General features: G+C 35.7%; 2 protein-coding genes across 3 annotated transcripts; both read right to left on the bottom strand.

Moving 5' to 3' along the window:
- Positions 1-4,299: 4,299 nt before the first annotated feature.
- LOC147409424 (heat shock 70 kDa protein, mitochondrial-like) lies at positions 4,300-11,100 on the bottom strand. 2 transcript variants are annotated; one of them, XM_086428805.1, is made up of 7 exons: positions 10,892-11,100; positions 8,694-8,770; positions 8,531-8,609; positions 7,885-8,451; positions 6,671-7,291; positions 4,525-5,168; positions 4,300-4,435 (listed from the first exon to the last, which is right to left on the bottom strand). In XM_086428805.1, exons 1-6 carry the CDS (start codon positions 10,964-10,966, stop codon positions 4,548-4,550), a joined length of 2,040 nt encoding a protein of 679 aa, XP_086284931.1. In that variant the 5' UTR covers positions 10,967-11,100; the 3' UTR covers positions 4,300-4,435; positions 4,525-4,547. The 2 variants fall into 2 exon arrangements, with proteins under 2 accessions (XP_086284931.1, XP_086284923.1); XM_086428797.1 differs by having other exon boundaries at positions 4,300-5,168.
- A 2,259-nt stretch (positions 11,101-13,359) lies between these two features.
- Positions 13,360-20,715, bottom strand: LOC147409425 (serine hydroxymethyltransferase, mitochondrial). Its single transcript, XM_086428815.1, has 16 exons — positions 20,503-20,715; positions 20,358-20,408; positions 20,120-20,206; positions 19,781-19,902; positions 19,519-19,595; positions 18,496-18,620; positions 17,903-17,995; positions 16,572-16,664; positions 15,952-16,149; positions 15,738-15,842; positions 15,362-15,427; positions 15,151-15,228; positions 14,842-14,953; positions 14,626-14,736; positions 14,286-14,456; positions 13,360-13,589 (listed from the first exon to the last, which is right to left on the bottom strand). The coding sequence occupies exons 1-15, from the start codon at positions 20,590-20,592 to the stop codon at positions 14,308-14,310; spliced, it is 1,557 nt and encodes a 518-aa protein (XP_086284941.1). The 5' UTR covers positions 20,593-20,715; the 3' UTR covers positions 13,360-13,589; positions 14,286-14,307.
- Positions 20,716-21,722: the final 1,007 nt, after the last annotated feature.

The following is a 21,722-nucleotide window of genomic DNA, read 5'->3' on the forward strand; positions in this document are numbered from 1 at the left end:
CTATGTTAATATTTAATCTCTTAAGAATAAATTTGACTTTTTCTATTTATAATTGACAATAGATGGTAAATTTATTTTAAATTTTTAATTAACAAAACGGTATCTTTGAAAGAAAATCATAAATCCATTATGCTTCATAACTTAGTGCAATGTTGCACTATAATTAAAACAATCACCTGCATGTAAATAGAGTCCTAATAATCAATATATAATAGGGTTCGGGAAGAACCATCTCCCTAAAACATCATAACGAGATTTGGGAGTAGGAGCAGTACCCTTAATAAAAGGATCTAGTCACTAAAATTATGACATTACTATAAATTTAAAGAAACGTTCTAAGAGATACCCGTGTTTTCAAACAGACGAGGTACCCTTTGACTTCGATCCTTCGTGATATAAAATTACTGAAATGCTCTCTCCACCAACCTTTACCAAAACCCTAGATTTTTTCTTTAGATTCATCAACTTCAACTTTTAAATTAAATTTGTTTATCATTGTCCTCAACCCAAAGACTTGCCTTTTTCAACCATCAAACATCAAGAACAAAAAAATGTTTCACACAAGTGGTTGAAGATGGTGGATTGAAAAGGCCAATTCAATAGGTTTCTTCATTTTTATGATAATAAAAAAATTTCTTTAAAGAAAAATCAAAGTTTGAAGATGAAGGTATTTTGATCATTTTACATTGTTCTCTCGTGCAAGATTGAAGTCAAGAGTTCTGTCATCAGTCTTAAAATACAATAAGATATATCTAAATTTCACCAAACCTGGAGGGGATCCTTAGAATTATCTTAAGATTTTAAATTCTTATGATTGTTCTAGTAGTCATTTTTAGTTTTATTTTCCCTAAAGTGGTATATAATTTTAATACATTGGAATTGTAATATAACAGCCCCAAATATTAACGTTAAGAGACTCTTTGAGTGTAAGATTTGTACAATGAAGTAGGCCGTAGATTCCATCTCTACCCTTCTACTGGTCAATCCCCATGAAATCATCAATAATTTTCGAGGACATCATTATCATCGATGCATTATTTTGGATGCTGAGTCTGAAAAAAGAAAAAAAAAAAAAAAAAAAAAGGCATTCGGGTCTAAGGTCTTATTACTCAAAAAATTTGGGTCCCATATGATGTGATAGACCAAATCAGGTCCAATTATATATAACCATCATCATATATTTTTTTAAATACTAAATTACAGTATTTTAAAGAGAGATTTTATTAACACACCAATATTTGCTAAGAACACCCCCAATTCATATGAAATCACCAAAGAATTAGCTCAAGTCTTAGGATGCTCTTAGTACAAATTGTCCTAGTGGCAAGATGAGTTTTGATAAGCTACTTAAGAAGTTATAGGTCAAGTGCTTGAAATTCTTTAAGGCCACTCTTTAGGTTCGATTGATCATAAACGCAATCAGTTGCACATAAGACTTTTTGAGGGTGTGTTAATAGTGGGATAAATCGCACCCAAGGGATGGGGAGACCTACAATCATTCTTTTTTTTTAAATATATTTTTTTAATTATGATTTATCCGTGTTTCGTATAATTCACGCCATCCATCACCTTCTGTGCTATTGCCTATTGTAGGTTGGAGAAATTTACAAGTTCCATTTCCATACGCTTTCTCTTTAAAAGGAAACTTCTTGTCTACTGCTGAGATGGAAATCTAAAGAATATTCAACGGATAGGAATCACCCATCAAGATGGTTTGAGGATTCTTAGACTACAACACTGATATCCCAATATTAAAAAATAAAAATAAAAAATTGAATAATTCCGCAGATGTCCAAGTAGTACACGTAAAACTGAATAATTTGTAATTTCTTCCCCTAAAACTGGTAGTACAAGTAGTACAACTAAAAATGATGATAGTAGTACAAGAACAAGGGAAGGGCAACAAAAATGTGTAGTACTAGACCCACCACTCAAAATAAATTTGTGGATGCATGACGAGTGCAAAGTTAGTTGATTTTGTTTGTTTGTAGTATGATATCTATATAGGGGTGGCAATCTTAAACCGACCCGCGTACACTACACGAAATTAATGGGTTTGGATTGAGTCTAAATGGGTTTAGATGATATTAAAAGAGAATCATACACAAACTTACACCACATTTTTCAGTCAACACTGGATTAGGAGCCAGTTATTTCCGGTTATATTTTTTTAGCAAGCCAATTATCATCGCTGGTTATGAATGATAAAAGTGAGCATTGTCTGTTTCGGTTGAGTCGTGCTGAAGTGACCTCAAGCTGAAATCTCAGATTGCACTTCTTGACGTGAAAGTGGATAGGAATCGTAGATGCTTTTTCACTCGTATCTTGATGAGAATCATCTATGGTTCCATATGTCAAGAAGTGCGACATGAGGTTCCAGTTTGAGGTCACTTTAACATTATTCGTATACGTTTATGATATTTAGCGAAATTAAAATTGTAAAATAGAATATTTTATTGATCAAGAAATGAAAAAAAAAAAAAAAAAACTGATAAAATAAGTAAAAATAGAGAAATTACAAATAACTAAAGAATAATGATGAATGCACATGGTCTTAGTATGTGGCCAACGTCACAAGGGTACAGAATCGCACATCTTTTTCATCTGTATCCAGATGATTATTTGCATTAATCATATGAAATACTCACTCATCAAGCTCAAGTTGTTGAATTAAATGAGATTGACACATCTGCCTAAGCACTCAAGTATTTTCCACTTACCCATTCTTCTAATTCATCATACATCTGGTCAATTCATGTGATGCCATTTATCTCCAAGGTTTGCCTATAAATACATACTCCAGGTATTGAAGGGAGGAAGTTGGACCCTCCATCTCGTTGAGCATTGTTTCATCTTTTTTTTCATTTATTTTTTTCTATCAAATATCAACTTGATTGTTGAAGCATCATTGGCAATCACGACATTGGTGTCCTAGCTCGTTGAAGAAGAAGATCAGAATCTTATTGTTTTGCTTGAGAAGAAGATTAAAATAAGATAATTTTGCATGAGAAGAAGATTGGAGTCCAATTGTCTCACAAGAGTGAAAATGATCTATTGTAAAATTCATTATTTTATTCATGTATTTTGTTGAGGACAAGGTTTGAACTCAATACCTCTTGAGTATTGTTTGTAAAATGTAGAGATTTCCTTAATTGGTAAAATATAAATTAAAAGAGCTTAGCATTTTTTTTGAATAAGTTGAATGTCAAAGATTCTCTTTGATTTCTATAAGAGTTGTGGAGACAACTCTTCAAATCTTTAACTCCACATTTGAAAAATACAAAAATAGTTTTTAACTAATAAAAAATCTCTCTCTCTATTGCTTGAGTGTGAGTGAGAAAGAGAATGGGTCTCATACGCATATAAGGGCCCAAAGCACTGTAAGACTATATCATATTGTGTTTGGGGCCAACCCAATGAAAAATCTTAGTGAGCGTGTGCGCCTGCGATGGGCGCAGAAGGGGTACAAATCTTGAAATTTAACATCTTGCATACAATCTTACTACTTGTACACGTTAGATTTGATTGAGTTCATCGTAGATCTACTATTTTCGAGTCCACAGTTAGCAGACAATGATTATTGAATCTTGAAAATTAAACATCTGAGACCGATTGAATTGAAGATTCATTCCTAAGTGGGTAAAATTGATTTTAAGGATAATGACTTCTCTGTGCTTCAATCACCGATAAATACTTTCAATTTTTTCGTGTTTTTTTATATTATTCTATTGGTTATACTCTACTATTTTAAGAACACACAATCAAAACCAAAATTCACAACACGATCAACCTTGACTTATGACATGCATCTCGAAAAAGATTTTCACTATCAAGCTTAGCACACAAATCTTGAGAAATGGAAGCCCCAAAAACCCTTCACAAATAACCACTTCACGAAGGAGAAACAAAGGGTTGTTCCCTCACAAATAAGTGGGGAATACGACAAGACACAAAATTTTCCCCATCACGGAATTTGATAACACTTTTTTGTTTAAATTTTATTTTCTTCAACATTCCAATATCAAGGGCGGGTGTGATTTTTAGGGTGTTGGAAGATGATGGGTCTTGCTAAGAAATCCAAAAACATAATATATTTATTATCCAAAATTTTCACAATTTTTTCCCCAAATTTATGCAACTTAACCGAATTGAATCTCCATTGTTACCATGGCGATGATTTGATATTTCCAAACCAAAACCAGGTTTTCATCAAACAATTTTCTAAAAAGGGCAAGGAGAGAATATTGAAAAGTCATCATTAAAAACTGTTGTGGTGAAGGATATATAAAGAACTGGAGATAGTAAAGAAAGCATCCATGAAAACTAATTTGTGACTTTCAATCTACACCTGTTTCTCATTAACATCATTTAAGCTTCCTCATAAGCTCAGTTTCCCAGAGCCCTGATCATTCTAGCTCTACATTACTCAACATCCCTACAAAAGAGTAAATACAAGATTGTGAATCCAACCATCTAAGAAACGATTACTATGGACTTACCAAGGAAAATGTGCAAGTATCATACCACCACCACCATGTGCCTAACATCTACTTCTTGACCTCTTCATACTCTGCCTCTGGTGGTTGGTCACCACCAGAACCACCTCCTGAAGAAGACCCACCAGAACCACCTGACATGTGCTGCCCAATCTTAGAAACTGCCTTGTTGGCAGCATCGATCTTTGCCTTGATCTCATTGATATTGTCCCCATCAATTGCCTTTCTCAAATCTGCAACTGCAGATTCAATCTCCGTTGTAACCTCTGCAGGAATCTTGTCCCTGTACTCACCCAAGCTCTTCTCTATGCTGTAGATAGTAGTGTCAGCATTGTTCCTGATGTCAATCAAAGCTTTTCTTTCCTTGTCCTTCTGAGCATGCAACTCGGATTCCTTCACCATTTTCTCAATCTCATCCTCTGATAATCCTCCAGATGATCGAATCGTGATCTGTTGCTCTTTCCCAGTTGCTTTGTCTTTGGCAGAAACGGTGACAATCCCATTGGCATCGATGTCGAATGTGACTTCAATCTGGGGCATGCCTCTCGGTGCAGGTGGAATGCCCACAAGCTCGAACTCACCCAGAAGTTTGTTGTCACTTGCCATTTCTCGTTCACCTTGCAGCACGCGGACACCCACCTGAGTCTGATTGTCGGCTGCTGTCGAGAACACCTATTATCACATTCACACACAGATCAAGCGGCAGTGGAGACAATCAATTGGAATATATATATATATATATCCAAACCAAATTCATAATCAAGGAAGTGCAAACCATAGATGAAATTCATTCAAGACAATGCCACGTAAAGAACACGTAGCTATTCACCAATTTTTTAATAGTCAGCCAATTGCTATGGTTTGTGGAGCCTGATGTACCGGTCATGAAGGAGTATTATTCATCATTCCCCAAGGGTATTTTCGTAATTTCACTGGTATTATGTAAAACCATAGTTAGGTTTTCCTGGGCACATATATATATATATATAGGGAAATGTTCAGCAACAAACATTTTGACAAACATTTTGGCAAAACATTTTTCAAAACATGGGTTAGAGGTTTTGGAATGGGCTGATTTTTGGTGAGGATGATCTCTACGGTGAGGAGATCATCATCACCAAAAATCAGCCCATTCCAAAACTTCTAACCCCATCAAAAATGGTTTACAAAAGACGGTCCACAATTTTTCAACTTGTAAACTGGGGCTAGAAGTTTTGGAATGGGCTGATTTTTGGTGAGGATGATCTCCTCACCGTAGAGATCATCCTCACCAAAAATCAGACCATTCCAAAAACTCTAACCCATGTTTTGAAAAATGTTTTGCCAAAATGTTTGTCAAAATGTTTGTTGCTGAACAGGACCCATATATATATATATATATATATATATATATATATATGGGTCCCGTTCAGCACCCTAAGTTTTACCACACACTTTAACAAACGTGTTTTGTCTTACATGGGTTAGAAGTTTTGGAATGAGCTGATTTTTGGTGAGGATGATCTCTATGGTGAGGAGATCATCCTCACCAAAAATCAGCTCATTCCAAAACTTCTAACCCCATCAAAAATGGTTTACAAAAAATGGACGGTCCACGATTTTTCAATGTGTAAACATGGGGCTAAACATTTCGGAATGGGCTGATTTTTGGGGAGGATGATCTTCTAATCATAGAGATCATCCTCACAAAAAATCAGCCCATTCCAAAACTTCTAACCCATGTAGGACAAAAAACGTTTGTTAAAGTGTGTGGTAAAACTTAGGGTGCTGAACATTTCCCTATATATATATATATATATATATCGGTGCGAATTTTCTCTTCACAGTGAAAGGGTGTGATCCATGGATGCACCTCAATCTTGAGGGAACCATGTAAAAATCTGTGTTTTGTGTGTGATTGTATCTTGCTTTACTTTTCTTTATTTAGTATTCTTGGATCGATTTCTCCTACAAGTCAATGGGGTCAGATCTTGGCATAAGGGCCCTCCAGCTGACATCCATCAAATGTAGCTAGCCCGTGTTTACAATTTACAATACAGGGTCCTTACCTCGTCCCATATTGAATTTACGAGAACTAGAGTTACCTTTGGTTAAGCATGGGATAATTCTGTAATAAACAAATAGCCACTCCAGAGCTTCCTCTGGATTTTGCCTAGCATATCATGGGGGCGTACCTGACTCTTCTTAGAGGGAATGGTTGTGTTCCTGTTGATCAACTTGGTGAAGATACCACCGAGAGTCTCAATGCCGAGAGAGAGAGGAGTAACATCCAAGAGAAGAAGCTCCTTAACATCTCCACGAAGAATGCCACCCTGAATAGCGGCACCCATCGCAACTGCCTCATCTGGATTCACTCCTTTGCTTGGGCTCTTCCCAAAGATCCCTGAAACTACTTCTTGTACTTTGGGAACTCGTGTCATCCCTCCTACCAGAAGAACCTCATCAACCTCCTTAGTAGAAATGCCAGCATCCTTCAAACAGCTCTTACATGGATCTCTGGTCCTGTCAATCAAATGGTTTACTAGACTCTCAAACTTTGACCTAGTCAGAGTGATATTCAAATGTTTTGCCCCTGATGCATCAGCTGTGATAAATGGCAAGTTAATCTCAGTTTGGGTTGTAGATGACAGTTCTATCTTAGCCTTCTCAGCTGCCTCCCTAAGTCTCTGGAGGGCCAACTTGTCCTTGGAAAGATCAATCCCCTCAGTTCTCTTGAACTCATTCACCAAATAATCTAACAGGGCATTGTCAAAATCCTCCCCACCCAAGAATGTGTCACCATTTGTTGCTTTGACCTGGAGGATGGGTAGCAGTTAACATTGGGATTCATATATAAAATTATAAATCAAAAAAGGAAAGAAAAGCACAATTAATGGCATTATTCTACCTAGGGGTGCAACTTGGTCTGGTTCAAACCAAGAACCGAACCGAACCGAACCAATAGCTTTGGGCTGGTTTGGTTTGTTTTGGAACAAGTTGTGGCTCGGTTCTGGAATCAATCATTTAGGATCGTTCATGAAATTTATTATGATAGATTAATAACTTTTTTTATGGATAGATTAATGGCTTATTATATGAAATTTCATGTTTATTATTTATTTATTTAAAATTATAAATATGTTGTTTCATAAAATTTATAATTTATTTATTATAAATTATAGGATATTGGCAACCCATGAACAGCACCAAACCAATCTTAGTTGGTTTGGTTCGGTTCGATTCTATGGGCAATTTGGTCTGGTTCTAGTACTTATATAGTGGAACTGACCTATGTCGGTTTGGTTCCGATTTGGCCACAAATCGAACCAAGTTGCACCCCTATTACTAGTTCTACAAATCTGAAAATTAAATAATGAGATATTCTAGCAAAATAGACCAAAATGCCTACCTCAAAGACACCATTGGAGATTTCTAGAATAGAAATATCAAAAGTTCCGCCACCAAGATCAAATACAGCTATCAGGCCCTCCTTGTTATTTAATCCATAAGAAAGTGCAGCAGCAGTTGGTTCATTAATGATTCTCTCTACATCTAAACCAGCAATTCTCCCTGCATCCTTTGTTGCTTGTCTCTGTGCGTCATTGAAATATGCTGGGACAGTAATCACAGCTTTGGTAACACTCTTCCCAAGGTAAGACTCAGCAGTTTCTTTCATCTTAGTAAGAATAAATGCTCCAATCTGGCTTGGGGAATACTGTTGTCCATTGGCTTCAACCCATGCATCTCCATTGGGGGCCTTGACTATCTTATAGGGCACCATCTTCATCTCTTTCTGTGTCTGGGGATCATCAAAGCGTCTGCCTATCAGACGTTTTGTCCCGAAAATTGTGTTAGTTGGATTGGTCACAGCCTGACGCTTAGCTGGAGTTCCCACAAGTAGTTCTCCCTTCTGGTTGAAGGCAACCACAGAAGGTGTGGTCCTAGATCCTTCAGAATTCTCGATAACTTTAGGAGTCTGTATAAAACATTAAAAGCAATAAGAAAGCACTCCACCACAATAAATGGTTCTTCTTTCACGATGTCAAGAATCTAACCTTTCCCTCCATGACTGCAACACATGAATTGGTAGTCCCCAAGTCAATACCAACTACATCATTCCCAGCAGACTTTGAGCTGGATCCAAACAGAAATTAGACTGTCATATAGAAAGAAGACAGGAGAAAGATGTAATAATGTAGCCAAACAAATCGTAAAGACCTGAATGGTCTTGTTAAACTTGCCCATTCTTTCCCCAATGTCAAGGTGGTCCATGGAGTCTTTGCATTGCCTGTCAGCTACACCAGAATTGAAGGAAAAAAAAACATCAATAGAGAATTCAACAAACCAAGCTTAATTTTTTCCAAAACATAAATCTCAATCATAATTCATGCCCACAACAGATGCAGATGGTCTTCCAGATAAATAATTGATCCATTAGCATTTCCATTGTTTTGTGATTAGTTCTCTAATATCGGATAAAACAATAAACAAGAGGCTAGACTGGATCTCATCAGTGACCATCAAATTTTTATATCTATAAGGCTGATAAAAATATATTTGGTTGTGCTCATCTCCATGGAAGGAAAGGAATGGAGTGCTCGATAGCATGGAGAAAGAGTCGGAAGGCTACAATCTTGAAGGTCCAAGCCCCTTCATATCCTAGGACGTGGATCATGCCGAATTTTAGAAGCTTCCATTTCATTATATCGTCTCCCTCTTCTGGTGGAGTTATTCCTCTAGAAGTCCCCTGTCACAAGCTCTTTTTCTGTACTTTTCAGTTGGTTTCGTATGTTTCTATTTATATAATCCATTCGCTGATTAAAAAAAATTAAATATATAAATACTTGAAGGCACAAACCTAAGACAAGCCAAATATAACATACTACATCAATCAATGTCAAATTCCTCGTCTGTCAACTGCTACATAAAACATTCAGTCCACAAATTAAATAAAAATAACTGAAACAAATAATTTCTGATGTTCATATACGTCGCATTGTCAATTAACTTTTTGCAATAACCATCAATAGAAACAATGAAGGACCAAAGCACAATTCAAGAAAATCTAAAGAGGATACTTTATGGAAAAAAAAAATACTAATTATGAAAAGTATTCTTTGTTTTCCAAGAACTAATCGCACGATTAGATTACTAAGTAACAGGATTCGACTACTACACTGCATTGTAAATAGTCATGTGATATGATTATAAATGGACCAAAAGTACTGGTTATTTTCCTTATGAGTAGGGATCCAGTCAGGTGTCCCATTCCTAACCAAGTTCAGGTGGAACCCCATTTTATGCCACGTGGCATTTTCAATGACCCATTGACTGTATGGATACGTGGTCCATCACTTGGTGAACCTACGTACCAAAAATCATAGTATTTGATAACTTGTATGCACTAGATCTAATCTCTTGAAAAAGAATTTAAATCCAACAATTAGAAATCATTCTTAAGACAATGGTATGATTAATGGATCCACATCACAAATCAAACTGATCTTTTGTGTGTAGATTCACCAAGGGATGGACCACATATCCATAGGGTCGGTGGGTCCCCAAAAAAGCCACCTGACATAAAATGGGGTTCCACCTGACCTTGGTCAGGAACGGATCACCTGACTGGATCCCTACTCTTTCCTTATTAGGCTCATCTAACAGTACGTACATTGTCATAAGTGCCAATCATTTCCATTTTTAATCATTAGAACACATAAAATTTGGAAATCTTATACCCATTTTAATTTCAAAGAAAACATGAAAATGACACAATTTCCTTTTATTCAGGCATATTCTAAGATTGTACACAAGAAGGTGGCAGCTCGCTAAGCTGGTTAAGGTCTGAGTGTTGATGTCACGATGTGGGTTCAAAACCCACCTTCACCTACTAATTATTAACCACTAACTTGCTTGCTTATTAAAAAACTAATCAACGTGATCATTGGGTTGAGGGATGGCAATTTTCTTGGTTTCTGACCAAAATGACCCTGATTTTATTAAATTTAAAAATAAAAGTGGGAGCATTTATGGCTACTCAAATTTGGGTATCCTAACAGTTCTACTCCCATGGTAAAGATGTTGGTAGTAACACACAACCTAACATTATCGAAACTTCAGGAACGATTACAAACCAACGCTGAAAATATAAACTTAAGAAATGATGATACTTAAAAAAAACACCAAAAATTATGCCTCTTGAATATCAAAAACCCTAAATATAAAACATTCCAGATAAATCCAAAGCATAAAAACACGCTTTCACTCACTAAAGCAAAATTCTATTCTCACAAGGGAAATTAATTGACCTTCATTCATCAAAGATTTGTTTAAAAAAAATAATAATTCAGAAATGAAACGAGAACTCGATCAGGAAATTTTAATAAACAAAAAAACAGAGAAAGAGAAACACATACGCATCTATAAGCAGAAAGAGAGGAGGAAAGAAGATCGCGTCGCCTTAAAGATCTAAGCAGCACCGCAGTCGCCATAAGAAATCCTCTCGATAGAAAGAAAACCAGACAAAGTTTTAGCGTTTTTAGAGTTCGCTTTCGATGAACAGAGAGAGAGAGAGAGTCAGAGCGAGCAAGAAATTATTTTGTGTTTAGAAATAGCGTCACCACCGTATTCAAAGCTTTCGTTATGAAAGAGCTCGAAGTGTCTCGACATCACTAGTCCTATCTGGTTATTGGACGTACTGACACGTGTCTCTAACATGACATTAATTCTTACTTTTTAAAAATAATTTGAGTTCCCTCCTTTGAGGTTTGACCATGAGAATATCAAAAATGACAATTTGCCACCTGTATGGACAATATCCCACCTTTGCCAGATCACAAAGATTAGCTTTCCTATGTTCAGAGTTCAGACCAGAGTGTGAGAAAATCCGAGATTGTTCTGGACCGAATATTTCAAAACAAATTGAACATTGGGTTAAATGTGTCATTTTGATTTCAACTCAAATTTATAGTCACAATCGAGACATTCTGAAATGATACAAACTTTTAAACTATGGATTCATTATGATTGTTGAATTAGTTTCCAAAGCATTCTTACTTGTTGTAGATGTCATCTAATTTAAGTGTGATTTTCAAAATTTGGGTGGTTCATGACATATTTTGATCCAATAAGATCCCAAATTGGGTCTTTGGGTTCTAGAGATCTTTCTCAATGTAATTTTGTTCTCTCTTGTCTACTTTTCTTTATTACTAGAGATCTTTTGGATTGGGCTGCGGTTAGGGCGCCAACAAATTATTGAAAACTTAAGTTTTACCATGATTAGAGTACCCCACCTATGTCGACATGCCTCCAAAAGAATTTTTTGCCTATGTCGACATATTGATGTCGACATTGCTTGGTCAATGACGACATGAACACGTCGACAAAAATAAATAAGGGGATGAAATATATTGAGGAGCTCAAATCATAGAAACAAGTTTGTGGGTGCCCATACAAAGATGGTTGCCCTTACTAAGAACAGGGATGCCTTTACACAGACCTTTGGATTGTGGTTCTATGCAATTTTAGGATCAGGAGAAACAATTATTAGTCTCTATTGCTACTCAACACTTCGGGCTCAATGATTCCTATCGACTGGTATATTATGATACAATATCATATTTTGAGCCATGATTCTAGGTTTTCTTAATGCACTTAAGCTAAGAACGACAATTGACAAGATAAATAAGTATGTATGAAATGAAATTGTAACTCTACCAAATTGTTTTCAACTAAGGTAACAGGCCTCTTAGAGCACATGACTGATCATCAGGGCACGTGTAGTCCACTCCCCCCACATGCCCCAAGTAATTTCTGGGATAAATCCCTAAGGGTAGCAGCTTAGTTGGGAGTCGAACAACTTCACTTCGTGAGGGTGGTCTTGGCCATCTCACCAACCCTGAAGAATTAATTAATTTTACCATGTTATTGTGTAAGAAACAATCCGTTTTTTTTTTTCTTTTTAAATTAATTCACTCGGAGTCCTTCAGCTAAAATTAATTCTACCATGTTATTGTGTAAGATTTCAACTGCTTCAGCTAAAATACTAACAATCTGAATTGACATTCTAGGGTGAAAGAACGATGAATGACCAATACATGAAGAGCCCGTTTGGATGGACACAAAAAAAATAACTTTTTGACTTTTGAAAGTTAAAAAGTCTGCTTGGATTTATTTTAGAAAATTATTTTTATAAAGTAAAAAATCCTTATTTTTTAAAATAAAAAAGAAAATTACTTTCTTCCAAAGCTACTTTATATCCAAACGGGCTCAAAGCAAGATAAAAAAAAAGTAACTTTTGAGATTGACAATTTGATCTGAACGACAATTTTAGGCCTGTTGACCAATCCATTTGACCCTTTCTTTTATATTGGCTGCAAATAGCAAGCGAAATTCAACATTTTTTTAGGGGTAAACTGGATACATGAACCCACGACCTCAAAGTTGCTTTGCAATGTGTCAAACCCAGCTTTGGCTCTAAGCCCCAAATTCAACATGGTTGTTGTAGCCTGTAAATTTTCTCTGGTATATCGTTGAATTCCAAATTATCAACGTTTTCTCATTCGCATCTCCACAAAATGCTTCCACATTTGTTATAAATGACGATCAGATAGCGCTTTAGACATCTGATAAGAAATCGATTTTAACTCCATCTATGCACAACGCACATTATTCCTCATGAGAAAATGATTATCTTTGGGAAGTTTAGATCTCTTCGAGAGAGATTTTGTGATTTAGTGTGGATTCAGTAAAACATGAGCTATATGACAAACAACTTCCCAGAGTGTTTCAAACTTGGATAAAACTAGACTCTCATGGGTCATACCTACTCTAGGTTCAAATCAATATGGAAGTATTCAAATGGAAAAGTAGACTCAATTATGGCTTAAGACAATGAATAGACCTATTAAATCAAGGCAAGTTTATATTGCAGATAATCAGTTAATATACATATAGAAGCTTGGACTATGAAGATCTAAACGAAAGGTTCTGCTTAATTTAGAGCAGTAAGTTCTATAATATTCCATCCTTGATAAACAATTTCTTACTCTAAGGCTCCATCTCATTCATCTCTATTTACTTGGGAAAGAACTTAAAGCCCCACTCTTCCCCTGCCTGTTCAACAAGAATTATCAAATTATTGCAAATAAGACTGAAATAAATTAATAGAGCGAGAAATTGGTTCCATATATAAGATACAAGGCAACCGAATGCAGAATATTATTGTAAAATATAATGTATAAATAGGCCCATATGCAGTCATTTTATTAAAGAGAATCACTAGCATTTCTCGAAAATGCCTATTATAGTCATTCACCAAGTACCAAGGGTTTATAAGTTACACCTACTTGGGACTACCTTGGGCATTTACACATGATATCCAAAAGAAAAGGATCCAGTCCTTACTCAGTGGAGTTGTTTTTTGCTCACAGACTCCTTAGTGCTTGCCACGTCAAGCATCTAAGGGTAGTGTTGTAACTAACAAGGGTACTTTTGTAAATTAGGAATGCTGTTCAATACACAGGGGTACATGTGATTGGTGGATCCCAGATTTCTGTGAGCTCTATGGGCAAAACAAATTTCTCAATCGGTGTCAGAAATTAGAAGCATTGCACCTATATGTATAAAGATCATTTATTGCTGACATGAAAGCATTCAAAAGTTTTACAGAATAAAAGCACCAACTGCTGTGGCATTTTTTGTTTCCTTTTATTGTATACAATGCTTGCTGTGGATTGTAAGTTGAAGAAAGAAAAGATGGTTCCCACATTACGAGATAAGTTATGGAGAATCTGTAGAGAAGCCACATACCTTGCACAATAAGATCTTTCTCTCAGTCCTTGTATTTCATTGATTCTTTCTCAAACCCAATTGTTGGAAACTGTTTCGCATACTCCTCAACCTCGTGGCGGAGCTTCGCAATCTCAGATTGAATCTGGGCTTTAGACTGGATTGTGGCTAAGAAATCCTTTAATTTTGTTCCTGATTTATGGAAACACCCACATCATGATGTACCTCACTTGATTAGAAAATTTGACCACCCGTATATACCACATGTTTTCCATAAGTTTATATGCAATATTACAAACAAAAAAAAAGCATATTTAGAGATATCTATGTATGCTTGATAAATTGTAAAGGAATTAAGAACCTTTCGTTTCAGCTTTGATCTTCAAAGCCAAATTCACAGCAGTGTCAAAGAATTCAGCTACTTTAGCGAAATCCTCCTCTACGAATCCCCTTGACGTGAGGGCTGGGGTCCCTGAATCACCAAAGAGAAAGGAAACTCAGCAAGCTGAATTAGTTAGCTTTTAGTTAAAAATATGAGTGCAAAATATTATCAGAGGTCCAAGGAAGTGGCCTCTACCCATCCTGATGCCACCAGGAACCATGGCAGAGACATCCCCAGGAACGGTGTTCTTGTTGGCAGCAATGTGAACCATTTCCAACACCTTCTCAACTCTTGAGCCATCAATACCCTGTAGAATGAAAATTCCAAGAAATTGTGATGTTTTTTTCAAAAAACCAACATTATGCAGCAGAAGAGCTGATTAAAATTCAACGGGGCCCAATCATAGAGCACTGATTAGAATGGGTTTTCAAAACTTCAGACAGGAGTATCTAAAGCAGAGAAATCGAAGAACTGCGAAAGAATGAAGAAAAGATTTGCTCTTACCTTGTTTTTCAGATTTACTAAAACTAAATGGTTTTCAGTTCCACCAGAAACAAGCTCAAAGCCCTTCTCTACCAAAGTCTGCATAATTAATATGCTTCAGAAGTTGCCCATTATACTAATGAAAGTATTAGTCGCAGATGAGTGAATAAGAGAAGCTACCCATGCCACTAGAAGCATTTTGCTCCAATATAAATATGTCAGTAAGTAATACCTGGGCAAATTTTGAGCAATTACTGAGGACTTGCTCTTGATAGGCTTTATATTCTGGAGTGGTGGCCTGCATTCATGTGTCAGAAATGAGTGAGTAGAAATTCCAGAACATTACATGGCATACCCATAGTAACTGTTATTCACTGAGTAATAAATTGCTAGAAAACGCTGCACAGATACCAATCATGTTGGACATCTGTGATGGACTGTGCAGACTGGTAGTTTACACACACATATAAAGATTGTATCTTTATCACTACAAATATAAGTCAATCTATTTGGTGTAGAGAAACCATTGTAATAAAAGATGTTTGAGTGCCAAGACCGATAACACTTAAAAATCTATCATCATTAATGTAGATCTCCATTATGCAAACCTGTTTCAATGCAACAGCTAAGCCAGCAATGGTATGATTGTGCGGACCACCTTGAAGCCCAGGAAAGACGGCTTGATTGATTTTGTCTTCATAATCGTACAAGACCTTAAGGACAAAATTGAAGTATTAATTTTGTTGCACGAATGCCAAACATTCAGTCTCATAAATAAACCAATGATGTCCCAAAAAAAAAAAGTTTCCTTTTGTCTGTCACCTCTTGTCCTTGTTTGTTAACCTCTTTCAGCCCCTTCCTGAAGAAGATCATGGCTCCACGTGGTCCACGAAGCGACTTGTGGGTCGTAGTGGTCACTATATCTGCATACTCAAAAGGAGATGGGATGACACCAGCAGCAACCAACCCACTAATGTGTGCCATATCTGCCAACAGGATAGCTTTCTGCTTGTCACAGACCTGTCAAATCCAAGAAATTTGTACTATTAGTTACATTTTCATATTACCTCCAAGATAATTTTATTATGCTTTAAAGTTTAGTATTTATTTGAAAGTATTATTTTCTAGAAATTAAATCACGCTGAATGTAATGAAACGACTAATTGCAAAGTCTTTTTTACAATATGATTTGTTGGTAAAATAGTCCTGTTAGGATTTGAGGATATAACCAGTGGTACAATAGGAAATGAGAATATTACAATATAGTATTCATGCCGATGCCATAATTGGAGCCAATATAGGCACAATATCGTGCAGGCATATTGAAGCATCCATGTATCATAGACTACAGGATTATTTAACTGCTGGACAAAGCTAAAACAAAAACTGTGATGGAAGTAGATATTGATCGCATTAGTGTGGCTCAATCTAAAGGAGTGTACCTTACGAATGCGTGCATAATCATAGAGGCGTGCATAAGCACTTGCACCAGCAACTATTAGTTTTGGCCTGAAAAGGGTGGCGCTTTTCTCCAACTGTAATTAACATTTCCAAACACAAATTAACATTACAAGAAGGATACTTGGTAGAAAACTTCATTGAGAAGACTTGCACACATACAACCCGAAATATACACCAAAATTGGTTGAGGAACAGTTGAAAACAAGTAATACATATAAATGAGGAAAAAGAAAGTGCAATCAGCCTAAAATTCTAATCTGTTTGAACAATTGCTTTCATAGATCCAGAGGTATCAATTTAAATAGAAGAGAACACAAAATTTTCTATCTACTAATACAGAATCATTTCGAATCTGTTTGAGAAAAATTAAATTACCCCTTCATATCCGTGCATGTGGTTATGTTCTTGCATCCAACATGTATGTAATATGCAGATCTCTAGTTTCGGTTCCAATGAGATCATTAAATAAGGAGATTGGAACAAATCTACTTGAATGATTTAAATGAAGGTCCCCAGAGAACAAACTCCGGGAAGATAGAGTAGAAATAAATATGTAAAATGCACGTGTTTCTATAGTTGTACCTTACTGAAATGAGTGCCAATAGAAGAAATTTGTTGTGAATGATTGTACTGCAATTGGAAGGTGAATGCAACTATCAAAAGGTGGGTGGGAGGTGAATGCAACCATAGTGAAGGATTCACACTTACGGTGAATCTCATCATTACCTAGGATATACATGTAGACCAAGTTAAATTTTAGGAAGTTTGGTGTCCGAGGCCCCACTGTTATTCATCGTCAGCTGCAACCTACTTGCACTTGTACAAGTAGGAGTAATTCAGATATTTATTTTTGGTATATACTCTTTGGGAAGGTTTCTGATAAGTTTGATGAATCTCTGGTACCAAGTAAATGTCAATCGATGGAAATATAATGCCTGGAAGGATAGTCTTTAAATGAGAGGGATGTGCAAATGCTGGATGCAACTTAAGTATTTTGGTTAAAATCAAGGATTGAAATGTTGAAGTTTAATTCCTGGAGCGCCATGCAAAACATTTGAATGATCTTGTATCATATGCTTTCTGTCGCTATAATATGTGAAACGTATGAAAACTTAAAGCTTTGCACTCATCTTTTCATGGACTGGAGTACTCGGAGATCAGTTTTGTGACAAAAAATCTTGAAAATTTGAATATCGGGATTAGCATGCTTGTAATCAATGTGAAATCTTTCTGTTCTCTAGATAAATTTTGGGAATCTGAAATTTTGGATTCAACAGACAATTTAATAAACAGAACATAATTGAAAAGGTACCTGGTCATAATCAATGTAACCGGTGCTCTCGTTCAATCTATATGGCATTGTCTCAAAAAATATAGATACGGCGGAAATTTTCTTGGTGTCGGTCTGCCCAACAACAAAAAAGAATGATGAAACATCATACATTAAAGCCCATAAGTGGGAGGAGTTAATATCTTGGAAATCAATCCTGCAAACCATTTCCTACATCCAAATTGAATGCACTACAAAATCACAAAAGAAGAAATTAGCTATTTAGGATTTACAATTATTTCATGGTTCCAATTTACTCCTCTCCATCTATTTTAATTCTTTGATGACAGAAACTCTTAAAAAAACATATTTCAAGCTCAAAATATTGAGAAAAAATGTGGTCTCTCAAAATAAGTTTTTTTTTTTTTTTTGGTGGTGTATTACCAAAATACTTAATTTTAGACGACCCTGTATACTAAACGGACAGAAATTTCCAAAGCTACAAAATTGGTACCAGGTCAAGAAGAAAGAGAGTTCAAGTGAACATTTATGCCATAAAGCACTAGATGAAGCTTTGTCTTTGAGAATCATTCAATTTTTGTAGCATAACTTTGATTGAGGGAAATTGTAAGCACCTGATATCCATGTGAAAGATGCCCGCCATGTGGAAGATCAAGTGCCATGATTCTCTCATGAGGTTTCAACAGTGCAGTGTAAACTTGAAAATTAGAAGGAGATCCAGATAAAGGCTGCACATTCACTGCAAGAAATAACGTTAATTAGGCTCTCATTAGCCGAGGAAGATTAAAAGCTGATATAAAATTGTAACGTCCCAGCCCCACAATGGTAAGATATTGCCCGCTTTGGGCCGAAGCCAGTACGGCTTTATGAGGTGTCATATCGTATAGGGTCTGGTTTGTCCTTATAACCCAACCTTTGAACGTTCTCCTGTCGATGTGGGACTAAACTCACAACTCCCCCTAGCATTCCATCCAGCAAACAGGATAGCTCCACTTTGACCCTAGGTCTCAGCAGCCCTTTCCCTGGCCCAACTAGGTGCACCAATGGGATTGTGACATTCTCCACACCCAGTAGAATGAGCCGTTATCAGCTTTGATACTATTTGTAATGCTCCAGGCCCACAACAATACTATATTGTCCGTTTCGGCTCAAAGCGGACAATATCGTACTATTGTGAGCTTGAGATATTACAAAAATAAACAAGAAAACCAACTCTTTTTACATCGTACAAAAAATAAATTACTCCAAAATTCAGAATGATGTCCCAATGAAAAATAAAAACTAAATTAAAACGTCAAAGAAAGACTCAATTTCTTGCTACTATACTTGCATCTAACTTCTTTCTTCATTCTCACCAAGAGTCTCCACGAGAAATTAAATTTAACAAATGTTCAAGCCACATCGTAGTCCTATATGTATTCGAATTTAATCGCCAAGGAAAATTAATTAACAAACAATCGTACAGATGTTGTAACACATCCAGAAAACCTTCAATGAAAAACAATTGTTTCATACGAGTTTCAAAAATGAACTCGTGAACTGTTTTCAGCAAACATGTCCCATCTCCCAAAAAAAAAAAACTAATCTGCATAGAATGAGACATCTCTTTCCAAAGAACACACATCATGTGCATTTACCTCCCCATTTTGCAGGATCCAACCGAAAAGCTTCCAAGGCACGTTTTTGACATAAGGATTCTGCCATGTCAATATACCTGGAACGACGCAAGTCACATGGTTTTGCATCAGATTTTTAGCCACAATTTTTCAAAATAAAGAGAAGCCAGAAATGAACTTTATGAACAAGAGCAATACATGAAGGAAACTAATCTATATTTATAAAAAAATAAAAATAAAAATCAACCATTAGAAGAAGAATATTTAAAAGAAGGTCTCATACTCATTTCCTCCGTAGTATCTTGCACCAGGATAACCTTCACTATATTTATTGGTCATGATAGATCCAACTGCTTGCATTACTGATACAGAAGTAAAGTTCTCCGAAGGTATGAGTTCGAGTCCCTTCACAGAGACAAAAACGAATTCCCAATAACAACTTAAGATCCACACTAGAGAAGAAAAACATAATAGAATCAAATCGAAAATGCATGGAAGAGATTCAACATTCAATTCTACAGATTAATAATTGACAAATACAGGTTTTGGAATCCGATTACTCAAATAGTTTGCACCTACGTGAACTTCATGGTTCTAAAAGAAATAAAATTGAGGGATTTACCTTCCATTGCCTTGATTTCTCAAGCTCGATAATGTTGGCCATATCTGGATCAACTACCTCAAGTGGAGCATTCAATTGACTTGGCCACTGAAATCAAATTTTATAAGTGAGAATTCAAATTCAAATCAAATAAGTTAGGAAGGAAAAAAAAACGAAACCTGAAAAAAAAAAACACTTGAGAATCATAGATCTCTACAAATTTCATAATTCAGATACCGAATAAAATAAATTTTCTTACCGTAACACGATTTTTGTCCTTCTCGTAATCAACTTCGCTCGGCAAAGAAGACTGAAAATTGGAAGAAAAAAAGAAGAAGATGAAACTCTCTGTTTTTCGTTGTGGAAACAAAACAGAAAATAAGATGAATTTGAGAAGCACAAACCATGAAATAGAGAGAATCTCCATTGAAAAGAGGTCGAATAGGTTTCTTCATAGAAGAAGAGAGCCTGCGAAGCGCCAATGCCATCGCCATATCTTCCTCACTATCCTTCTCTCTTCTGTGGCTATTTGGTTTTCGCTTTTGATTTGTCCGTTGGTTGGGTTGGTGGTTATGAAAAAGAAAAATGCACTAAAATTACAGGAAACCGTATTGTCTGGATGCAGAATATTAAGTTTTAAGAGTTTAAATTAGTTGAAAAAAGGAGAGCTACTATTGGTACCCAACTTTTACTTATCACACCCCACTTTCTTAGACTATTTGTCCCATCCAATTAAAAATTAAAGCACATTCTTTAAACATTATAACACTCGTTCGGTAATTGTTTACAATTATGATTAGTCTCGTATAGAATCCTAATCCCTAAGAGATAGAAATCCATAATATAAAAAAATGAAAACGTTTCTATTGGCACCCCAACTTTTACTTATTCTCAATTATTCACATATGTTTAATGGGGTGTAATAAGTAATAGTTGGGTGTCAGCTCAATTATTCACATATGAATGAATATCTTTTTCTCATTTTTTTAAAAATGTTATAACTTCTAATTTATAATTTTGTTGAAAATAAATATTACCTTTGTTATCTTGTTAATTTTTTTTATTTAAATATAAATCATTAAATTTTTTAGTAAACATAGTTAAAAGTTTATGTAATTACTTTACATCCTTATTTATCCTTTTTAATATTTTAATTATTTTTATCTAAAAACTCTTATTAGATATTCCTAAACAATGTGATTAATCCATTAATTACTCAAGTCCAATTTCACCATTTATATCTATAATTTAAATATATTTAGTTAGTCCACATAATTTAAATTTTAAATTGAAAAAAAGAAAAGAAAAAAGTGAGGATAATAAAATAGGGGAGATAAATTTGAAGTACATCTGATCCGAAGTTGTTTAGGGATTTAAACATGTAAGGTGGGAATGAAGCCCACAACCCAATGGTGCCACGTAGTAGCCATCATCCCAAATCCAGCCACTCATGCCCTATCCGAATTTCCTCCACTCCAAACCACAAGTTGCTGTCGTTTATGGATTCATGCTAGTGTTCAACTTATGGTGTCACTTTCTAACTATATATTATAATCAGAGAGATGGGCTGAGACTGAGAGGGAGAGTCCATATTTGATGGACTCCGGAGGATACAAAAACCTTT

The sequence above is a fragment of the Akebia trifoliata genome, chromosome 2 (genome assembly GCF_017979445.1).
Source record: "Akebia trifoliata isolate Shusen 1 chromosome 2, ASM1797944v1, whole genome shotgun sequence".
NCBI lineage: Eukaryota > Viridiplantae > Streptophyta > Magnoliopsida > Ranunculales > Lardizabalaceae > Akebia > Akebia trifoliata.

Bases quoted from the DNA above. Each gene is read 5' to 3' on its own strand.
- LOC147409425 (XM_086428815.1), bottom strand. From the start codon at position 20,592: ATGGCGATGGCATTGGCGCTTCGCAGGCTCTCTTCTTCTATGAAGAAA. The intron at 20,409-20,502 runs GTTTGTGCTTCT...TCCAATTTTCAG, and splicing joins GAGATTCTCTCTATTTCATG to TCTTCTTTGCCGAGCGAAGT. The intron at 15,229-15,361 runs GTATTACTTACT...TTAATTATGCAG, and splicing joins ATTGCTCAAAATTTGCCCAG to ACTTTGGTAGAGAAGGGCTT.
- LOC147409424 (XM_086428805.1), bottom strand. From the start codon at position 10,966: ATGGCGACTGCGGTGCTGCTTAGATCTTTAAGGCGACGCGATCTTCTT. The intron at 8,452-8,530 runs GTTAGATTCTTG...TGTTTTATACAG, and splicing joins TTGCAGTCATGGAGGGAAAG to ACTCCTAAAGTTATCGAGAA. The intron at 5,169-6,670 runs GTACGCCCCCAT...ATGTGATAATAG, and splicing joins TTCCCTCTAAGAAGAGTCAG to GTGTTCTCGACAGCAGCCGA.